The sequence below is a fragment of the Mauremys reevesii genome, linkage group 21 (assembly GCF_016161935.1).
Source record: "Mauremys reevesii isolate NIE-2019 linkage group 21, ASM1616193v1, whole genome shotgun sequence".
In the NCBI taxonomy this organism is placed as follows: domain Eukaryota; kingdom Metazoa; phylum Chordata; order Testudines; family Geoemydidae; genus Mauremys; species Mauremys reevesii.
In genome coordinates this window covers 3,645,583-3,662,879 of record NC_052643.1, presented here as the reverse complement: position 1 = coordinate 3,662,879, position 17,297 = coordinate 3,645,583, and the positions used below count along the sequence as shown (strand labels likewise).

The following is a 17,297-nucleotide window of genomic DNA, read 5'->3' as shown; positions in this document are numbered from 1 at the left end:
GCAGAAGGCATGTTCTGCATGGTTTCAACATGGCTCCCAAAGTGGTCTCTCTGAGTGACAGAAACGTGGGTCTTTATATCCTCCCCCATCCTGTCCCCAAACGAACAGGTGTCATGTAATGCGCACAAAGTGTGATCCAGTGTAGCTGGTGCTGTGACTCAGGCGTGCAGGATGACTTTGTCATTTTAGGCTCATCCAAGTGTAGGAATGAAAATGGATTTCATTGATATTTAAATCTGTGTAAATTTCATTTTTGTTAATGTTTTTCCCCCAACGAATTTTTAGCAATTTAACAAATAAATACTGATAAAAAGCTGGCTGGCAATTGGTTTTAAATGATTGGGTTTTAAATCTAGCTTTCATGTAAACTCTGTATAGTGGTTTTCTTCCCAAATATTGCTCCCGCTGTCCTGTCCCTCCCCTTGTCCTAAGGGCTTGTTGCTATGCGTTTGACAGATGTCAAACAAGCCTTAAGGGTTAAGTTTTGAGATTTAAATTGAGAGGGGGAGGAGTTTCTCAATTGTTTTGGTTAAATGTATCTGTGTTTTGTTGCACTGCCTTCCCTTACAAGAGGACAATTCGATTCCTTTGAGTAAGTGTGCCGGAGTCGGGGAATTCCCACTATGAGATCCTCTACATCCTTTGGTTGGTTGTGTACCTTGTTTATCTCTGATCCTATGCCTTGTGAGGCCTCTATGCCCTCACACCATGAGTTCTCTTTTTCGAATTTCTCAGGTGCCCCTTAATAAAGAGTTCAATACAACTTTGAAATAACTAAAATGACAGAGGTTGGTGATTTTCAAAGGAGCCAAAGGGATTTGGGCACTCAATTCCCATTCAGTGGGAGTTGGGGCCTAGTGATCTCAGTGGTGAAGCTCCCATTGACTTGATTGGTGCAAGATCAGGATCCAACTTGCTTAGCCGCTCTAAAATCTCACCTACAGTCTTGCACAGGGGCACCATGTCCAAATACAGTGAAAACTTGAGATCAAGTTTATCAGGCACCCCTTTGTCTCATGGGGTGCTGGGTGACTGATTTTCAGAGGTCCTGAGCTCCCCCAGTGATGCGCTGAGCCCCATTCACTTCAGGGCATCTCAGAAACAGGCCCTGAGTGCAATTTTTCCTCCCTTTTCAGAACCATATAGTAACCAATTCAGACCTTTCAGAAGGCACCATGGCAGTTGAAAACAGGACTGCTGGCAACCCTACTTTTAAAGCTGCTGAGATAAATAGCATGTTGTGGTATTACTAATGCTAGTGCCTGCAGAGCTTTTGTTTGTCTACAGTGGGTGAGGTTCTGTGGCTTGGCAGTGGGCAGGAGGTCAGATGAGGTGACCTTAGTCTGAGCTCTTCGGAGATGGACTCTTTTGTACAGCACCCTCCACGCTGGGCTCTCAGTCCAGAGGGGGATCCCTAGGCTCTACTGTAATACAAACTGGAAAATGTGCTGAATGTGTCAAGGAAGGGGACAGAGGCATTGGGTGGAGATAGGGTGATAAATCACTAGTGTGCACCCTAATAGTCACTACCTGTGAACAGTGAAAGGGCAAAGCTTTGGCTTCCTAGGACAGTGCACAGAGATCACCTCCATTGCCCAGTCAAAAAGCAAACAGGATGTTAGGAATCATTTAAAAAGCCTCTGTCTTATTCTCTATCCCTATTTTATTGCCCTTATATAAATCCACGGTATAGCCACATCTTGAATACTGTGTACAGATGTGGCCTCGTCTCAAACAAGATTTCTGAACTTTTTCTAATTGCCAGTACAAGGGCAACTAAAATGATTAGGGGTTTGGAATGGAGCCCCTCTGAGAAGAGATTAGAGGCTAGGACTTTTCAGCGTGGAAAAGAGGAGACTAAGGCGGGGGCGGGGGGAATAAGATAGAGGTCTATAAAATCATGATTGGTGTGGAGAAGGTGAATAAGGAAAAGTTATTTACTTGTTCCCATAATATAAGAACTAGGGGCCACCAAATGAAATTAATGGGCAGCGGGTTTAAAACAATTAAAAGGAAGTTCTTCTTCACACAGCGCATAGTCAACCTGTGGAACTCCTTGCCTGAGGAGGTTGTGAAGGCTAGGACTAGAACAAGATTTAAAAGGCAGCAGAGAGTCCTGTGGCACCTTAAAGACTAACAGATGTATTGGAGCATGAGCTTTCGTGGGTGAATACCCATCTCATCAGATGCATGAGGTTTAAAAGAGAACTGGATAAATTTAAGTCCATTAATGGCTATTAGCTAGGATGGGCAGGGATGGTGTCCCTAGCCTCTGTTCGTCAGAGGATGGAGATGGATGGCAGGAGAGAGATCACTTGATCATTGCTTGTTAGGTTCACTCCCTCTGGGGCACCTGGCATTGGCCACTGTCGGTAGACAGGAGACTGGGCTGGATGGACCTTTGGTCTGACCCAGTCTGCCTGTTCTTAGGTAGTTCTGCCCAGCTGTCACGGCTGCGTCACGTTCTGCGGGTGGCACAGGTGGCAGCAGCTCCCGCTGGTCTCCCTTGAACCAGGCCCGGGGAGGGCCAGTAGCAAAGGCTGATGGGGTGAGTGTCTGGGCAAAGCTTTAAGCTCCACCTGGAGCTAGAGCCACGTTCCTCCGCTGGGGCAGGAGCTGGGCGCGCCCGGCGCCAAGGGGTGCAGGCCGGTGCAGACCCAGGCAGCTCCCAGCAGTGGGGCGGGGCTGCCCTGCGCGCGGGGGCTCCCCTCGCTGCCCGGCCCCGCGTGCTCCAGGCAGGGGCTGGAGCAGCCCTCGCGCATGCGCCGCTACCGAGCTGGGGCTGGGCGTGGGAGCGCGCTCAGGGGGCGGGGCGGGGCCGTGCGCGCTGAGGTCACACGCAGGCGAGGCGGAAGCGCCTGCAGGTGAGAGCGGGGGACCGGGGCCCCCTTAAAGCGGCAGCGCCGGCTGTGCAGGGCGGGGGCGGGGCGCTGCCCGGGCGGGGGCGACACTCCGCGGGAGGCTGGGGGCCTTTGCCCCTGCCCCCGTTTCTCTGCCACGGATTTGCTGTGTGACCCCGGCCCCCGCCTTTCCCTGCTCCGTGACTCAGTTTCCCCATCTGCACCACGGGGCCTGGCACCGCTCGCCACCCCCTTCCCCTTTGCAAACCGCCGCCCGCTCCCCCGCAGGGGCGGCCGTGTCATTGTGAGGGGCTGGCACCTACCAAGGGCCCCCCGAGCTTTCCTCTGCCCCTGAGACCGGGGGCGGGGGGAGGTGAACAGAGCCTGAGACGCACCCACATGGCGTTTCCTCCCAGAGGGAGGAGGGATGAATAACATTGGGTCAGTAAGAACATGAGCCAGCGATGACACCTGTGGGAAAACGATCATCACGTCAGTGGGTTAATAACAGGTCGTGTGTTCCAGCCTGAGGTGTCCGAGGCACTTTACGTGGAGGGGAGAAACACTTCACCTGCCACTGAAATGCATCCACTTCTGGGGTGCAACGTGGCAGCTGTGTAACAATGCACAGTAACACTGCGCAGTAGCATAGGATTGAATGTGGTGGGGAGGGGTAATGTGTGGTGTGAGGGGGAGGCCAGCATTCAGTCTGTGCATGAAGAAGAATAGACCCCACACATCAGCAGGTCTAGGCTTGATTGTTTGCCATCGACTCTGTTGAATGTCTAGAAAATCAGTCCAGCAGCTGGCAGAGGAATAATTTATGCAGCTAACACATCTGTTCCCAGCTTGTTAGTTTCTTTGCTTTGATCAGTTGCCTTTTTCCTTAAGAAGGGGATCAAAGCATTTAGACTTTCTCCTTCTTTTGAGAGGCGCACGTGAGGTTGGGTGTACAGCCGCTGTGACTGCTGTGCTAGTACCGGGAATGCTTGCAAAACCCTGGGCAGGGCCCCCAACGAAGAATCGCATATATTCATTGTTATGGCCTTCAGCAAAACCACCTTGTGTTGTGAAATTCCATCTCCATGCCAGGCCAAGGCAGTGTCTGGATGGGAGCGCTTCCAGGAACACCCAGGAGCAGCAGGTAGTGGTGCTAGTGATTCACTGGGTGGCATTATTCCCTCGGAACCGGCATGGAATCAGGGCTTTGGCATATCTTTCTGCTCCTTCCGTAGCAGTACACAGCACGGTCCTGAGCGCTTGCCACCATGAAGGGTCCCCTGGCACTTTCCAGGAGTTACTCCCATTGTCCTGGCCACGTTCCCGCTAGGCTACAAGCAACTACGTTCTGCTCCCCCAGCTTTCTCTTGAGAAGTGTGCAGGGCTAGCTAGAGAACTCCTCTCTTCCAAGCGGTCAGTCTAGCCCCGGACACCAGTGCTAAATGCACCAAAAGAAATTCCATCTGTAAAACGGGGCGATTCCAGGATTTCCCAGCCCTCGAGTCCTGTTTGTGACAGAGCCAATGTTTTTATGTAGCCGTATTTAAATAAACACAAACAAAAGAGTGGCCTAGGCCGCCTTGCCAGCAGTCACAGATATATAAGGCATCATCTCTGCTTTGGAAGCCTGGGGTCTGGAGTAGTAATAATCATCCTGAGCTCTTACATAGCACTTGTTATGAGTAGAGCTCCACGCGTGTCACAAAAGAGTTCAGTATCATTAGCCCCATTTTATGGAAGGGGAAACTGAGGCATAGAACGGCAAAGGGACTCGCCCAAGGTTGTCTGGTGGGAGAGCTGGGAATACGATCCCATTCTCCTGAGTGCCAGTCTGGTGTCAGTCCACCAGGCTGCTCTAACTCCCTTAGAGCTATCTGATAGCTGCCGGTTCTCTCTTAAATTAACCCCATTATTATTATTATTTATTAATTGTCTATATTCCAGTAGCCTCTAAAGGTCCCTATTGAGATCAGGGCCCCTTTCTGCTAGGAGTTGCACAGACACATAGTGAGACACAGTCCCTGCCTCCAAAGAGCTTACAGCCTAGACAAAGGGTGGGAGGAGAAACTGAGGCACGGAGAAGGAAATAATTTGCTCGTGGTCATAAATCAGAGTAAACCTGTTGTATTTTTGTTTGGTAGTAAATTTATTATCCACAGATTTAATTCCTTTCCCTTCTCTCTTCTTACACAGATTTTTTGACAATGGTCCAGTAGCAGACACTGACTCTCGCAGCCACCTGGCCAGAGATGGCAGTTTCCCCTGGATCTGTGATCGTCCCAGACTGGCACAAGTCCCCAGAGGGCAAAGAGTACCTGGCCACCATCCTGCGGAAAAACAAGCGGAAATTCTTCGGTGAGTCCTCTCTGCACCCATCACCGCTGCAGGCCCTAGAGGCAGCTGGTGAGACGAGACGACTCTGTGGGACATGCTTAAGCGGCAGTAATGGAGGAAAATGATGGGAATCAGGCTTCTGAGTGCCTTTGCCTCCCACTGAGGCTTTGATTGGCCACCGATTTTGGGTACCACTGGGGAAATAAAACTGCAAATTCAGCAACAGATCATTTATAGACGTTATTGAATGGGCCTGGGGAGCAGGAGTTCTAGGCTCTGGGTTTCAATTTCCTTATCCCCACTTAACAGACGGCAAAAGTGAGGCCCAGGGAGGGGAAGTGTCCTGTTGAAGCCCAGTCAGTAGGTCAGTAGCAGAGCCAGGGACAGAGCCCACCATTGGGACTCAGTGTCCAGCTCCCGCTACTAGCCCTTGTTCCCCTCCATGCCCGCGGCGTCCCCCGACGCTTTACGTAGTTACATACGAGACAGGGTGTGCTATAGCCAGGGGCTGGAAGCTAACTAGAAATACGGGGCAGTTCTGTAACAGGGCGGAGGGCCACTAGCCGTTGGCAGAACGTACATAGGGACGGGGTGCAGTCTCCATCCCTTGGTAGGCCTGTAAATTCCACCTGGGTGTCTTTTGGAAAGATATGCTCCAGCCCAAGCAGAAGTTCTGGGCTTGATGCAGGACTCGCAGGCCAGAGAATTGCACCCAGTGTCATACAGGAGCTCAGGCTAGATGATCATAATGGGCCCGTCTGGACTTTACTTCAATGGATCTATGAAGGATAGAAAATGGGTCATTCTGGGGTAAATAAGTTAAAACCCGGCCAACTTGGGGTGCGTGGAGAGATTGATCCCTTAACTGGGGACTGGGAGAGCCGGGATCTCAAAACAAAACTGCTTCTTGTGGAAGTTTGGGTGGGGGATGTAGGGCCGCTGACGAGTTCCGTTGTTTCGTTCCAGGGCTGATTGAAAGGCCAGTGCTCCCCCCGCAGATGGCCGCCGACACTGCCAGCTATAAGATTTTTGTCTCTGGGAAAAGCGGCGTGGGTAAAACCGCAATGGTGGCCAAGCTGGCTGGCCTGGAGGTGCCCAGTGCGCATCATGAAACAACAGGTGATTGATTGGAGGGCGGCAAAGGGCCACTGACAGGGAGTGAGACCCTTCCCAGCATGGGGGAGAAGCAAGACAGGACGGGGGATTGTTTCTTTGGGAGGCGGCGCTTTCCTGGGAACTGCTCGGGAGATCACTAGCAGCAGGACACCTTGCTCTAAGCCAAGCGATGACTTAGAGGCAGCCATAGAGGAGAGGGAGCCAGGAGGGGTTTCCTTACCCATGCTGGGTCAGCCCCATGCTGGTCTGCTCTGGGCCAGGGCCCTGCTGTCAATGAGCTGCCTGGCTACTGTCTCTAACAGCAGGTGTTAAATGCCCTTCTGGGTGCTATAAACTGCACCCCACTTACACCACAGCAAAACCACTGGGGAGGAATGGGCCTCTTAAAGGAATAAATGGCCCCTGTCAGGAGTGAGAGCATGGGCTGGAGGCATATTGGGTGGTGTCCCTTTAACTTGCCTGGGAGCCCTCCCTGTCGTCTATAGCAGAAGCCACCAGAACCTACCAGAGCCCCCATGTATCTGTGGAGCTCGGGTTGTGTGTATCTAGCTCCTTAACACGGTTATTTGAAACCCAGCTGGGTTTGGGTGTCTTCCTCCTGGTTCTGCTATTGTGTCCGGAGCACAGACACCACGGGGGTGGGTGAGGAGGACGGGTCTCCCTCCGTCTCAGCAGGTGGCTGGAACCGAGCAGCGGCTTGGGAAGAAAACCTTCAAGCAAGGAAGCAGGAAGGAGTTCTTCCCACTGCAAGTGAGAAGTCGGGGCAGCTGCACTGCAGGGAGCCTGGAACTGGCTGCAGGTGGTAATAGGGCCAACTTCAGGGGTCAGACCGGATGTCCAGATGCTCTTTTCTGGCCTCATTGTCCTCTCCCTCCTATTCTCCAATACAGACGCGATGCTTCCTGTTAAGCATCCAGTCCTATGTGCAGTGGTTTCTCCCAGAAGCTCACAGCACACAGGTATTTTGCGGACAGGGCAACTTCTGTAGAATAACAGCACAAGCCAAAGCCGGGGGTTGGCGTTTTGTGGCGAGAGGAGAGTTGGGGCCTCAAGACTCTGGCTTCTCTTCAGGATTCTGCTACCATGCGACATTGGATAAATCGTCTCATTTCCCCTGGGCCTTCATTTCCCCGTCTGTGAAACAGAAATGCGAATCCTTTCCTGGCGGGAAAGTGAGGGCCGCGGTGAGGTGGGTAGAACAGCAGCGGGTTGCTGGGTGTATACGTGCAGCGCTGTTGTTCTTCGGGCGTCTGTGTGAGCAGTGTCGTTATTCGTTGCGCTGTGTCGTTCTCCTGTCTCAGCCACAGACTCTCTCTCCCTGGAAACTGTTTGTTCTCAAACATCCTTTAAAGGCCAGTGACTTTGGTCAACGGTGGGACATTCCCCGTGTTACAGGTGGGGAAATTGAGGCACAGGACAGAGCTGGGACTTGCCCAAGGACATGCCGCAAACTAATGGCATGGAGAGGACTAGAACCCAGGTCTCGTGACTCCCAGCTCAAAGTCCTGTCCATGGCCTACGCTGCTGCCTTAGCATGGCTGCCGGGCCCTCTGTTCAAAGAGAGTAGCAGGCATCACTTGATAACACCTCAAAATGTCCCTGTGAGGTTGGTACGTGTCAGATCCATTTCACAGATGGGGAGACAGGCCCAGAGATTATGAGCCCAAGGTCCCGAGGGGTCATTGGCAGAGTCAGGATTAGATGCCACGTCTCCTGTGCACTGGCCACTGAATATGTGACTCCCTCCAAGCCCCAAGAAAGGGCTCTGGCAGCCCTCCAGGAGCTCGGCAGGTAACAGCAGCGGGCGATCTCGTTGCAGGGATCCAGACGACGACGGTATATTGGCCGGCCAAGCTGAGGGACAGCGGCAGGGCCCTCATCTTCAGGTTCCACTTCTGGGACTGCGGAGAAGCAGCTCTGAAGAAATTTGATCACATCCTGCCTGTGAGTCAGCCCCGGGGTTGGGGAAGCTGCCATGCCCTGCTGTCTCCCGGGGAGCTGAGACTGACCAAGCACAGAACTTGGGTCTGGATTTCAGCCCCCCGAAGTTTGGGGGATGTTCAGAACTGGGCCGGAGGGGTAAGCCTGTCTCTAACAGCCATTCTGGGTGCTATAAACTGCACCCCACTTACACCACAGCAAAACCACCGGGGAGGAATGGGTCTCTTAAAGGAATAAACGGCCCCTGTCAGGAGCGAGAGCATGGGCTGGCGGCAGGGAAGGGGTAACGCTGAGGGTTCACAGCAGGGCCAGAGACCCCCCCCCTCCCCTTTGTCTCCCTGGGGCTGGGCCTCTATGACACACAGCCTGCAGCTTGGCTCCAGAAGGAAATGCCTCTAGAACTCCTTAGGCCTGATTCTCATTTACATTTCATGCACCTCTGGCCTCGGTGCAAATCACGTCAGGCACCCTTGCTGGGCCAGTGCTAGCCAGGACTGATGCTGGTTGGCCTTTCACACCTGGGGGAACTAAGGCCCAGCAGGAGGAAATGACTCGTTTCAGATCACACGGTTGTAAGTGCCAATGCAGGGGTAAGGCTGCTAGCCAGTCCCTCCCTGCACTGGCTGGGACTAGCTGTGTGCACCCCGTCTGACATCCACAGTGTCGCCCCCTTCTAGGCCTGCAAGGAGAAGGCAGACGGCATCCTCTTCCTCTTCTCTTTCACCGACCGCTCGTCCTTCGACGACCTCCCCAGCCAGATCTCCCGTGTCACGGAGGGATCCGAAAACCTCGTCAAAATAGTGATTGGCTCCAAGTATCCTTGACTCGCTGGCTCCACTCCACCCTGTCGATTGCTTCTCGTGACACCGACCACTGGGGTTTCCCAGCCTGGCACCCTCATGCGCCTCACACAGCAGTGGAAGCTCCTCCCCTGCTCGGGGTGGGGGTTAGCTAGACACAGGCAGGGCTGTTTGCTTCCTGTGATGCTGCAGAGGAAGCTGGGAATTTTTAGCACGTACACAGTAGTTACACCTTCAGATCCCTGTGCAGACAGGGACTGGTCCTAACAGGCATCTGTCAGGAGGGTCAATATCATTAGCTCTGCTTCACAGATGGGGAAACTGAGGCATGGAGCAGGGCAGGGACTGGCCCAGAGCTACACAGGGAGCCAGTGACAAATCTGGGAATAGAACCCAGGAGTTCCTGGTTCCCTCCTTATCAGAGATTGGTTGGAGGGCACTCTCACTGACACATCTGCATTCTCACTGCACTAGTCAGGCCAGGGCTCAGAAACAGGCAGCACGTACCCACACCCCGTACCTGCACCTCTCTGAAGCTGCTGTCTTGTTCTGCAGAATTCTCCGCTTCCATGGGGAGGGAGGAGGGGAGTGACATCACTAGGTTGTGATTAAAGCCTCGAAAACATGAGCGGAGCGTCACTGCTGCAGGTCTGAGTCTGCAGAGAGCCTGGGGCAGTCGCTCGGAGAGGTGTGAACTGTGCCGTTCATCTCACCACTGCTAACTGTGGTAGATTCTGCTTGTTGGCAACCCCTTGGTTGCCGGCGGGACGTTGCTATTGTCCAGCAGTGCTGACACGTGGAAGGCAGGTTCGCGAGGCTGCAGCCGGGGAAGGCAGAACTGGGAGGTGCCTGCTCTGATTGCAGTAGGGAGCAGGAGATTGCAGCCCAGGTGTGGGGTGTTTCTGCGGGAGCGGGGACACGGGGCCCACGGAGCTGCACGCCCGTACCTCTCCCTGAGCTCCCCAGGGGTTGGGGCTCAGCACGTCCCCTTCCCAGGAGCTGCCTGGGCCGCACCCCTCCCACACCCCAACCCCCTGCCCCAGCCCTGACCTCCCTCCTGCATCTCAAACCCCACATCTCCGTCCCCACCCCGGAGCCCACACCCCCAGCCGGAGCCCACACTTCTCCATGCCCCATCCCCCTGCCCCAGCCTGGAGCCCTCTTCCACACTCTGAACCCCTCATTTCTGGCCCCATACCAGAGCCCACGCCCCAGCCGGAGCCCGCACCCCTTCCTGCACCCCTGCCCCAGCGCGGAGAAAATGAGCGAGTGAGCGATGGAGGGAGGGGGGATGGAGGGAGGGGGGGCAGGGCCTTGGAGAAGGGGCAGGGCCTTGGCAGGGGCGGGGCAGGGGCGGGGCAAGGGTGTTCAGTTTTCTGCGATTAGAAAGTTGGCAACTCTATGCACAGCCCACGGGCGTAGTCAGACCTCCCAAGGGGGAGCCAAGCTGCAGGAGCCCAGCGGTGCCGGGGAACATGCACGATCCTGTGTGGAGCAAGTGCCCCGTCCTCTGTGGGTGGGGTCTCATCGGAGCCACTCACACGGGCGAGACTCATCTGGTAGGCGGAGCTTGGAAGAGCACCTCCATCTTCCCCCCGCCCCCCCGATGGGACCCCGCAGTCCGGCTGCTGGAGGATGACGGGGGTGGGTGTGACTGGGGTCCTGTGGGGCAGAGTCCCTGGTTCTGTGTCAGGTTCCCTGTAGCACCCGTCACGCCAATCGCAGACCTGTAGAGCCCCCCCCAGCTCTCGTGCACTGCCTGGGCTTGAGCGGCACTCGGGTCGCTCTGCCCCGTGGCAAGCAGAGAGCTGGGCGAATGGGCCAGTGCTGCCAGGAGCCCGTCCCCGTGTCCAAGAGAGGAAGGACTCTGCGCCGCCTCCTCCCATCAGGACTTGGTGGTGACCCCCGGCCGGAACGTGGCCCATCTGGCTGGAGCCGTGTGGTGGTTGTGGTGCGATGCCCCGGTGGTGCACCGTGCTGGCGTCCTGCTGCCATCCACCTGCCATGCTGAGTGCTGCTTCCTTGACAGCACCCGCCCAGGTTCGATCAGTTCATGCACGCCGACGTCACCGAGCGGGACCTGGCCGAGTTCCGGCAAGCCTGGCGCCTGCCCGTGCTGCGGATGAAGAGCGTGAACGGGCCCCGGCTGGCCGACGGGCAGACCCTGGACGGCCGCGCTGGGCTGGCGCATGTGGCGCACGTGCTGAACGGGCTGGCGGAGCACCTCTGGTACCAGGACCAAGTGATGGCCGGCCTCGTCCCAGCACCGCAGCCTGGCACAGAGGAGACATCCCTGGGCTGAAAATCAGCTTGGCTAAAACGCAGGGTGCTGCCGGCAGGTGGAGCCAGAGGCCTTTCAAAGGTTGGTTTGGTGGGACTCTGCTGCAGCCATGTAAGGACTCACTCTAGCCTCCAGATCTGGGAGCCCCCGTTCCCACTGGCATCACACAGGCGCCCTGCTCGGCACTGGCATCACGCAAACCTGCCGCCAGATTGATCTGGGGACCTTTGTTTCTGGGAGCCCGATTTCCAGAGGAGCTAAACACCCCCAGCTGACACTGATGTGACTCGGGGTCAGGGCACCTCAGCCCCCAGCCTCTCACGCCAGGTACCCAAAATCACTGACCACTCATGGCCTTAGCTTTGATCTGAGCCAGTCCAGCCTGCATGCTCCTTCCTACGTCCCTGTAGCTGACCAGGACGGCAGCAGCATCCCGGGTGCCAGGGCACAGGAGCCATTGGAGGCCGGCACTAGAGGCAGCACTTTCTGCAGCGTTGTTTGGGGCTCCGGGGTAGCGAGTGCCAAGGCAACGAGCCGAGCCGGGGGGATCGTAGCCCACTGTGCGTTCGGACGTGGCATTGCTAACGTATCGTTGGGCTGCAGGCACTTCTGGAGCTCCCGTTACCTTCGTATCGGGGCTCAGGGAGCACGGCCTGTCACAACGTCGATAGCGCCTCTCTGTGGATTGAATTGAAGTTTATCCTCTGGGGGGAGGACAGAGTGGAGTTTAGCCTGCGCTGGCTCTGCCTGTGGCATGGAGGTGTCGGGTTGCAGTCCAGGTCCCGTGTGGGACTTGAGGAGAGTCGCTGCCCCCTGCTTGTGCTGATCACAGGAGAGCTGCCTCATCGGGTGCCGTGGCCTGGCCACAAGACACTCTGCTTTGGGGGCAAAATGGAGCCCTGCCCTCAGTGGAGCTGCGGGTAACTGTCAGGCCCTGAAAACTCCGGCTCACAAAATGAGTGGCTGGGTTTGACAGCATGGGCGGAGCCCGGCCCCCAGCAAAGCCAGTGCTGGTTGGGTTGTCCTGCAGGAATATCCATCCCACCCTGTCCCCAGCAGCACCTCTGCGCCCTGCAACGGTGGGTTCTACGGACCGGCGATCGTATCCTAAAGGTGGCGCTTCAGGCGCAGCCGCTCGAGATCGACTCTTTCCTTGTCGCGCCGACCCCCCTGGCCTGTGACCCCCGTGCCTGAGCCGATGTCGTAGGAGGATTTTATGTTTGTATTTTGTATAATTTAAAATGAAGGATAAAGAATAATAATGTAGCATGAAAGCAGGAAGGAATGGCCTGATGGGCCATTAGTAAAGATGCACCAGCCAGAATCTGTATCTGAGCTGATTTCAAGGCAGTAACAGACCTTTTAGGGTCATCACTTTGTTGTAGGTTTAGTATTTTAAAATAAGTAAAAGGACGCCGTGATCTCTTGCATTGCAGTGTGATGTTCCTGTTCAAATGCTCCGTGTAAATCAGTTCTGTGTTGTGTGTGAATGAGGAATGAGTGTTAAGAGATGAGGGTGAAGGCCGTTGCCGGACCAGATGTTCTAGGGAGGAACCGAAGAGGCTGCAAATGCCCCTGTTGAAATGTCAGAGGAGGCAGATTGACGACTCTGAAGGTGAGACAGGCACCTATCAATGAGGACAAGATAGCTGGGATCAAAGCCAGCCTGGGGTAACTCCCTGAGAGACTTGAGGAAAGAACGAGATAAAGGATGAGAAAAACAATGTAAGAAAACAAGCAGTTGTCAAGCAACAATTGATTACAGCACAACGGTGCAAAACTGGTCCCAGTGAAGGAAAATCACGATATAAACAGGGTGTCTTGCCATGAAATGTTGGGTTCATCCTGCTGAGACTTCCCCGGAGCATCATGTCGCAACCAACAGAAACCGGCTCCTACCCTACCCGTGATCGACCTAGCTGGCCACTAGATTGATCCGGACTCTGGACTGGTAACTATAACATCGAGTGGCGGGACTCTGTGTGTGTGTGTGTGTGTGTGTGTGTGTGTGTGCGTGTGTGTGAATGCATATGCTAATTGTTGTGTCTCCAGTAAACGCAGCGTACTGCCTTTTCCCCTGAGAAAGATCCCGTGTGCTTCTTATAAGCATAACCCCAATACCTCAGTTTACAGGGCACCTTCTACACACCTCACGTGGCTGTGCGGTCGGACAGTGCACACCACAGCCAGCCAAGGGGGCAGCCTGCATCTCTCTCGTGTGGCACCTGACGGGTTCATCCCATTGGTGAGGAGAGGCCTGTGAGGGAGGAGAGGTGACAGTAAAGGGGCAGAGTTAAGGTGGCATCTGCTGCTCTTGCAACCACCCAGTTTGGCTGCAGAGTTCGCCGACACCGTGAGCGCTTGGGCAAAGGTGGTGAAGTCCCCCAGTCTCTGAGCGAGGGCTCAGAAATAGCAGATAAGGCTGGGGGAAGCGTTTGGAAGTTAACCAGAAATCGTTCAAAGCCCTAGACCTCACTTGAGGCTAGGGAATAAAACAGACTCTGCCTCCACCCCCAGCTACTTTAGAGAGACGGCTTCCCAGCTGAAGAGAGATGGCTTCTCCGAGAGGGAAATGCACTTTGGTTTCCAGTCCCAGATCTTAGAAACCTCATGTGATTAACCTCAAAATATTCACCCACCCCAGCCCTCCGGCTAAGGATCACGCGTGCGGCACTCCAGAGAAGGGAGCGAGGCCACAAAAATCTGGCTTGGAATGGAAAGCAAGTTACAACTTCAACTGTGGAAGTGTGTGTGTGTGTGTGTGTGTGTGTGTGTGCCTCAGACGCCTGTGGGGGAGGGAATGAGAGTGGTGTGGAACTGGGTTTAAATGCTCCCTTGAATCGGACCCAGAGCTCCCTTCCAGGATTGCTCCAAATACAGACACCAGATGGCCCGAGAAGCGGGGGCGGCTTTCGCGGAACGTGTTGGGGATCACGGTCTGCCGACTGTCACCCAAACTCGCAGATACGAGGCCGGCTTGTGCCAGGAAACACGCACTGTTCATTTCAGCTCCTGGCATCGGCGATGTCCAGGGGAACTGGAACAGTGTGTACAGTGGGGGGGCTGAGAGCCACTGAACCAAACTGTAAACCCTGCATGTGCTGGAGACCGCTTCCAGCCAGGGGGTGCGGCAGCCCCCCTAGGTCCAGCACCGGTGTCTCGTGTGCGCCTGCCCCTGCCTCGCCCCTCCGATCACGTCCCTCTTCTGGGCACAGACTTTCTAGCTCCTGGCGGAGGGTTCCAACAGGGGGCGCTTCCTGGGGCGCTTTGTTCAGCAAAGAGGATTTTAGGGAGTGAAGTGATCTTGACAACCAACCCATCGGAGTCGTGTCTAGACGGTCTCGTCTACAGGGAGTGAAGGGAAAAGCCACTTAGCTTAGATCTACTGAACCCACTGCACGGCTCCCTGGGGGTTTTATTTTCATATCCCCTGGAGGGCCCCATTGAAACCAGGTCTCCCGTGTGCTGGGTGCTGCACGGACACATGGCGAGACAGTCCCTGCCCCAAGGAGCTTACAGGCTAAATAGACAAGACAAAGAGTGAGAGAGGAAACTGAGGCATGGAGCAGTGCAGTGATGTGGCCAAGGAGTCAGTTCCCTGCTCTGTAGGACTTTGGGCAAATCACTTCGGCCCTGACCCTCAAAGGTATTTAGGTGCCTAACTCCCTTTGGAATCTCTGCCCTTAGCTTCCCTGGGCCTTAGCTCCCCGTCTGTATAGTGGGATAACAGCCCGGCCTGGCCCGGCCGTGCGTGTGTGTGTGTGTGAGATCCAGTTAAGGTTGTGGGGGCTCAGATGCTCTGGCGCTGGGGGGCTGTTAAGGACCTCAGAATGGTCCTTATTGTACAGATGGGCCCAGAGAGATAAAGTCTCACAGGAAATTGAGCACTAATCACTAGGCCCTCTTCCCTCTCCTTGGACTAGGGGGTTTGATTCCCCCTTCTTGTTCCTTCAGCTTGGCTGGGGGGGGAGGGGCGCTCCGCCCAGCGGGGATGAGGCAGAGCAGAGGAGGGGGGAGGCAGGTCGAACAGGCCAGTTTGAGGGGAGGGGAGAAGCCCCACAATGACCTCGCTGGGGAGCTTTGGCTCTGACGTCTGCCCCTCAGCCCCCCCTCTGTACGCGGGGGTCGCAGCCGCAGCCCCTTGGCGTGCAGCGCGGCGCTAGGATCCGCAGAGACAGACGCACCCTCTGGAAACCGCACTGGCAGTGATGCCTCCTGCCCCTCCTCCCTCACCACCCCGCCCTCCACTCCCCGCAGCAGCTGGCAGCAGAGAATCAGCGCAGGCCCAGGGAGAGAAACATGAGCATCTTTCTCTGCGCATCTCCACCAGCCTGGAGATCTACTGCCCTGTACCGGAGCCGGGCTGGGCCCTGTCACGGCGTGGAGACCTGAGAATGGAGGCCGAGACCTTCCCTGTGTCCGGGTTTTCTGGGGCCATGATGAGAGGCAGACAGGGAAGATCCCTCCACCCAGGAGTCTTTGCTGGGAGTTGGAGCCAAGCTCAAGCCAACCTCTCTCTAAAGGTTGGGAGCACTCAGCTGTTCGGGGGTGTCAGTGGCCACCATCAAGCAGGTCTTTAACAAGCCTGGTTAAAGCCGATGTGTGCACAAAATGCCCTTCTCTCAGGCAAGATAGGAGGAGCAATTAAATGCCCTGTTATGGAGTGATAGAAGTCATAGGAGGCTACTGTCCAAGGCACTGGTCTGCATGGCAAAGCCTGAGCAGGGTGAAGCCATGTGATCTGAGGGGCTTCCCTGAGCCTGGTAAGAACGCAGTTGCTGGGGCATTGCTTGGCAGGCTGTTTGCGCGAGGAAGGTGAGAAATCGGGCCGACGGTGAGAGAAGCAGTCCTGAGTGTGCCTGGAGAAGGAGCAGAGACGCCGCTCCTTGAGCACAGAACAGATTGAGGGCTCGGACTTGGGGCTTTCCGAGCAAAGGTCCTGCCTGTGTCCAAGGGAACAGGAGTGTGTAAATAAACAGGATTTCACCAAAGCAAGACCTGACCCGTATCGTCCATTTCTCCTGCTAACAGAAACAGCAAGGCCCTGGACATTCACTACCGTCCCCAGACTCCTGTTTTCTCAGGCCCCTCTGTCCTGCCAGTTTGTGGCCAGCACTGGCCATAGCAGCCCCCTCAGCTCCCAATCCTCAAGAGAGACTCTTGGAGCAGGATTTCCAGCCCACGGAGCACACTAGAGAGATTTGGAGGAGACGCGTGGGGCCGGGCTGGCTTTGTAGTGAGACGGAGCCAGGGGCTCCTGGTTCTGTTCCCAGCTCTGCCGCTGACTTGCTGTCTGACCGTGGGTGAGCCACCTCCCCTCTCTGTGCCTCAGTTTCCCCATCTGTGATCAGGGGCTGATGCTCTGTGCTTCCCAGGGGGGCGGATGGCTCTGGCCAATCGTGTGTAAAGGGCTTTCTCTGAGCACTGGAGGGGCTGATCCGTGGGCAGCAGGATCTGAACTGAACCCACGCTCCAGATCCGCCACAATGGGGAGGGGGGATCTGGGGCCCTACATCCCTCCCCATTACTCTGTCCCTCCCTAGTCAGGCCTGGCTCTGCAGCGCTTTCCCTTGCAGCCGTGCTTCCTGTGCCGCCAGTCTCAATAGAGGGGAAGTGGACTGGCAAAGTGCCCCTCCACCCTCCCTCCAGCCCAGGGCCCTTTCCTCCAGCCTCGGGGGCCTCTGCCAGGCTGGGACGCTCTGGAGCTGAATTTGGATCCTGCCCATGCGCTGGCACCTGCCTGCCAGCTTGGCCTGCCCACCACTCCTGCGGATCCTTCCCAGCTGTTGGGGCACCCCAGGGATCATTCCCCAGGGAAGGAGCTGGGTTGCATCACAGGTGCTTTGCCCGCTGCCTGGCATCAGTGGGGAGCAGAGTAGTAGGAGGTGGCAGCTCGGGGGGTAGGCCGGGATCCCCATGCACAGCTCCGCCGATGCCCCTCAATCTCCACCTGCTCCTGAGGCCAAGCTAGACCGTGTGGCGGAG

The 17,297-nt window shown here is 55.8% G+C and overlaps 1 protein-coding gene across 2 annotated transcripts; it reads left to right on the top strand.

Annotated features, from left to right (window-relative positions):
* Nucleotides 1-2,822: 2,822 nt before the first annotated feature.
* CPLANE2 (ciliogenesis and planar polarity effector 2) lies at nt 2,823-13,327 on the top strand. 2 transcript variants are annotated; one of them, XM_039509398.1, is made up of 6 exons: nt 2,823-2,864; nt 5,034-5,195; nt 6,141-6,293; nt 8,110-8,234; nt 8,909-9,045; nt 11,072-13,327. In XM_039509398.1, the coding sequence occupies exons 2-6, from the start codon at nt 5,090-5,092 to the stop codon at nt 11,331-11,333; spliced, it is 783 nt and encodes a 260-aa protein (XP_039365332.1). In that variant the 5' UTR covers nt 2,823-2,864; nt 5,034-5,089; the 3' UTR covers nt 11,334-13,327. The 2 variants fall into 2 exon arrangements, with proteins under 2 accessions (XP_039365332.1, XP_039365331.1); XM_039509397.1 differs by lacking the exon at nt 2,823-2,864 and adding an exon at nt 3,248-3,984.
* Nucleotides 13,328-17,297: the final 3,970 nt, after the last annotated feature.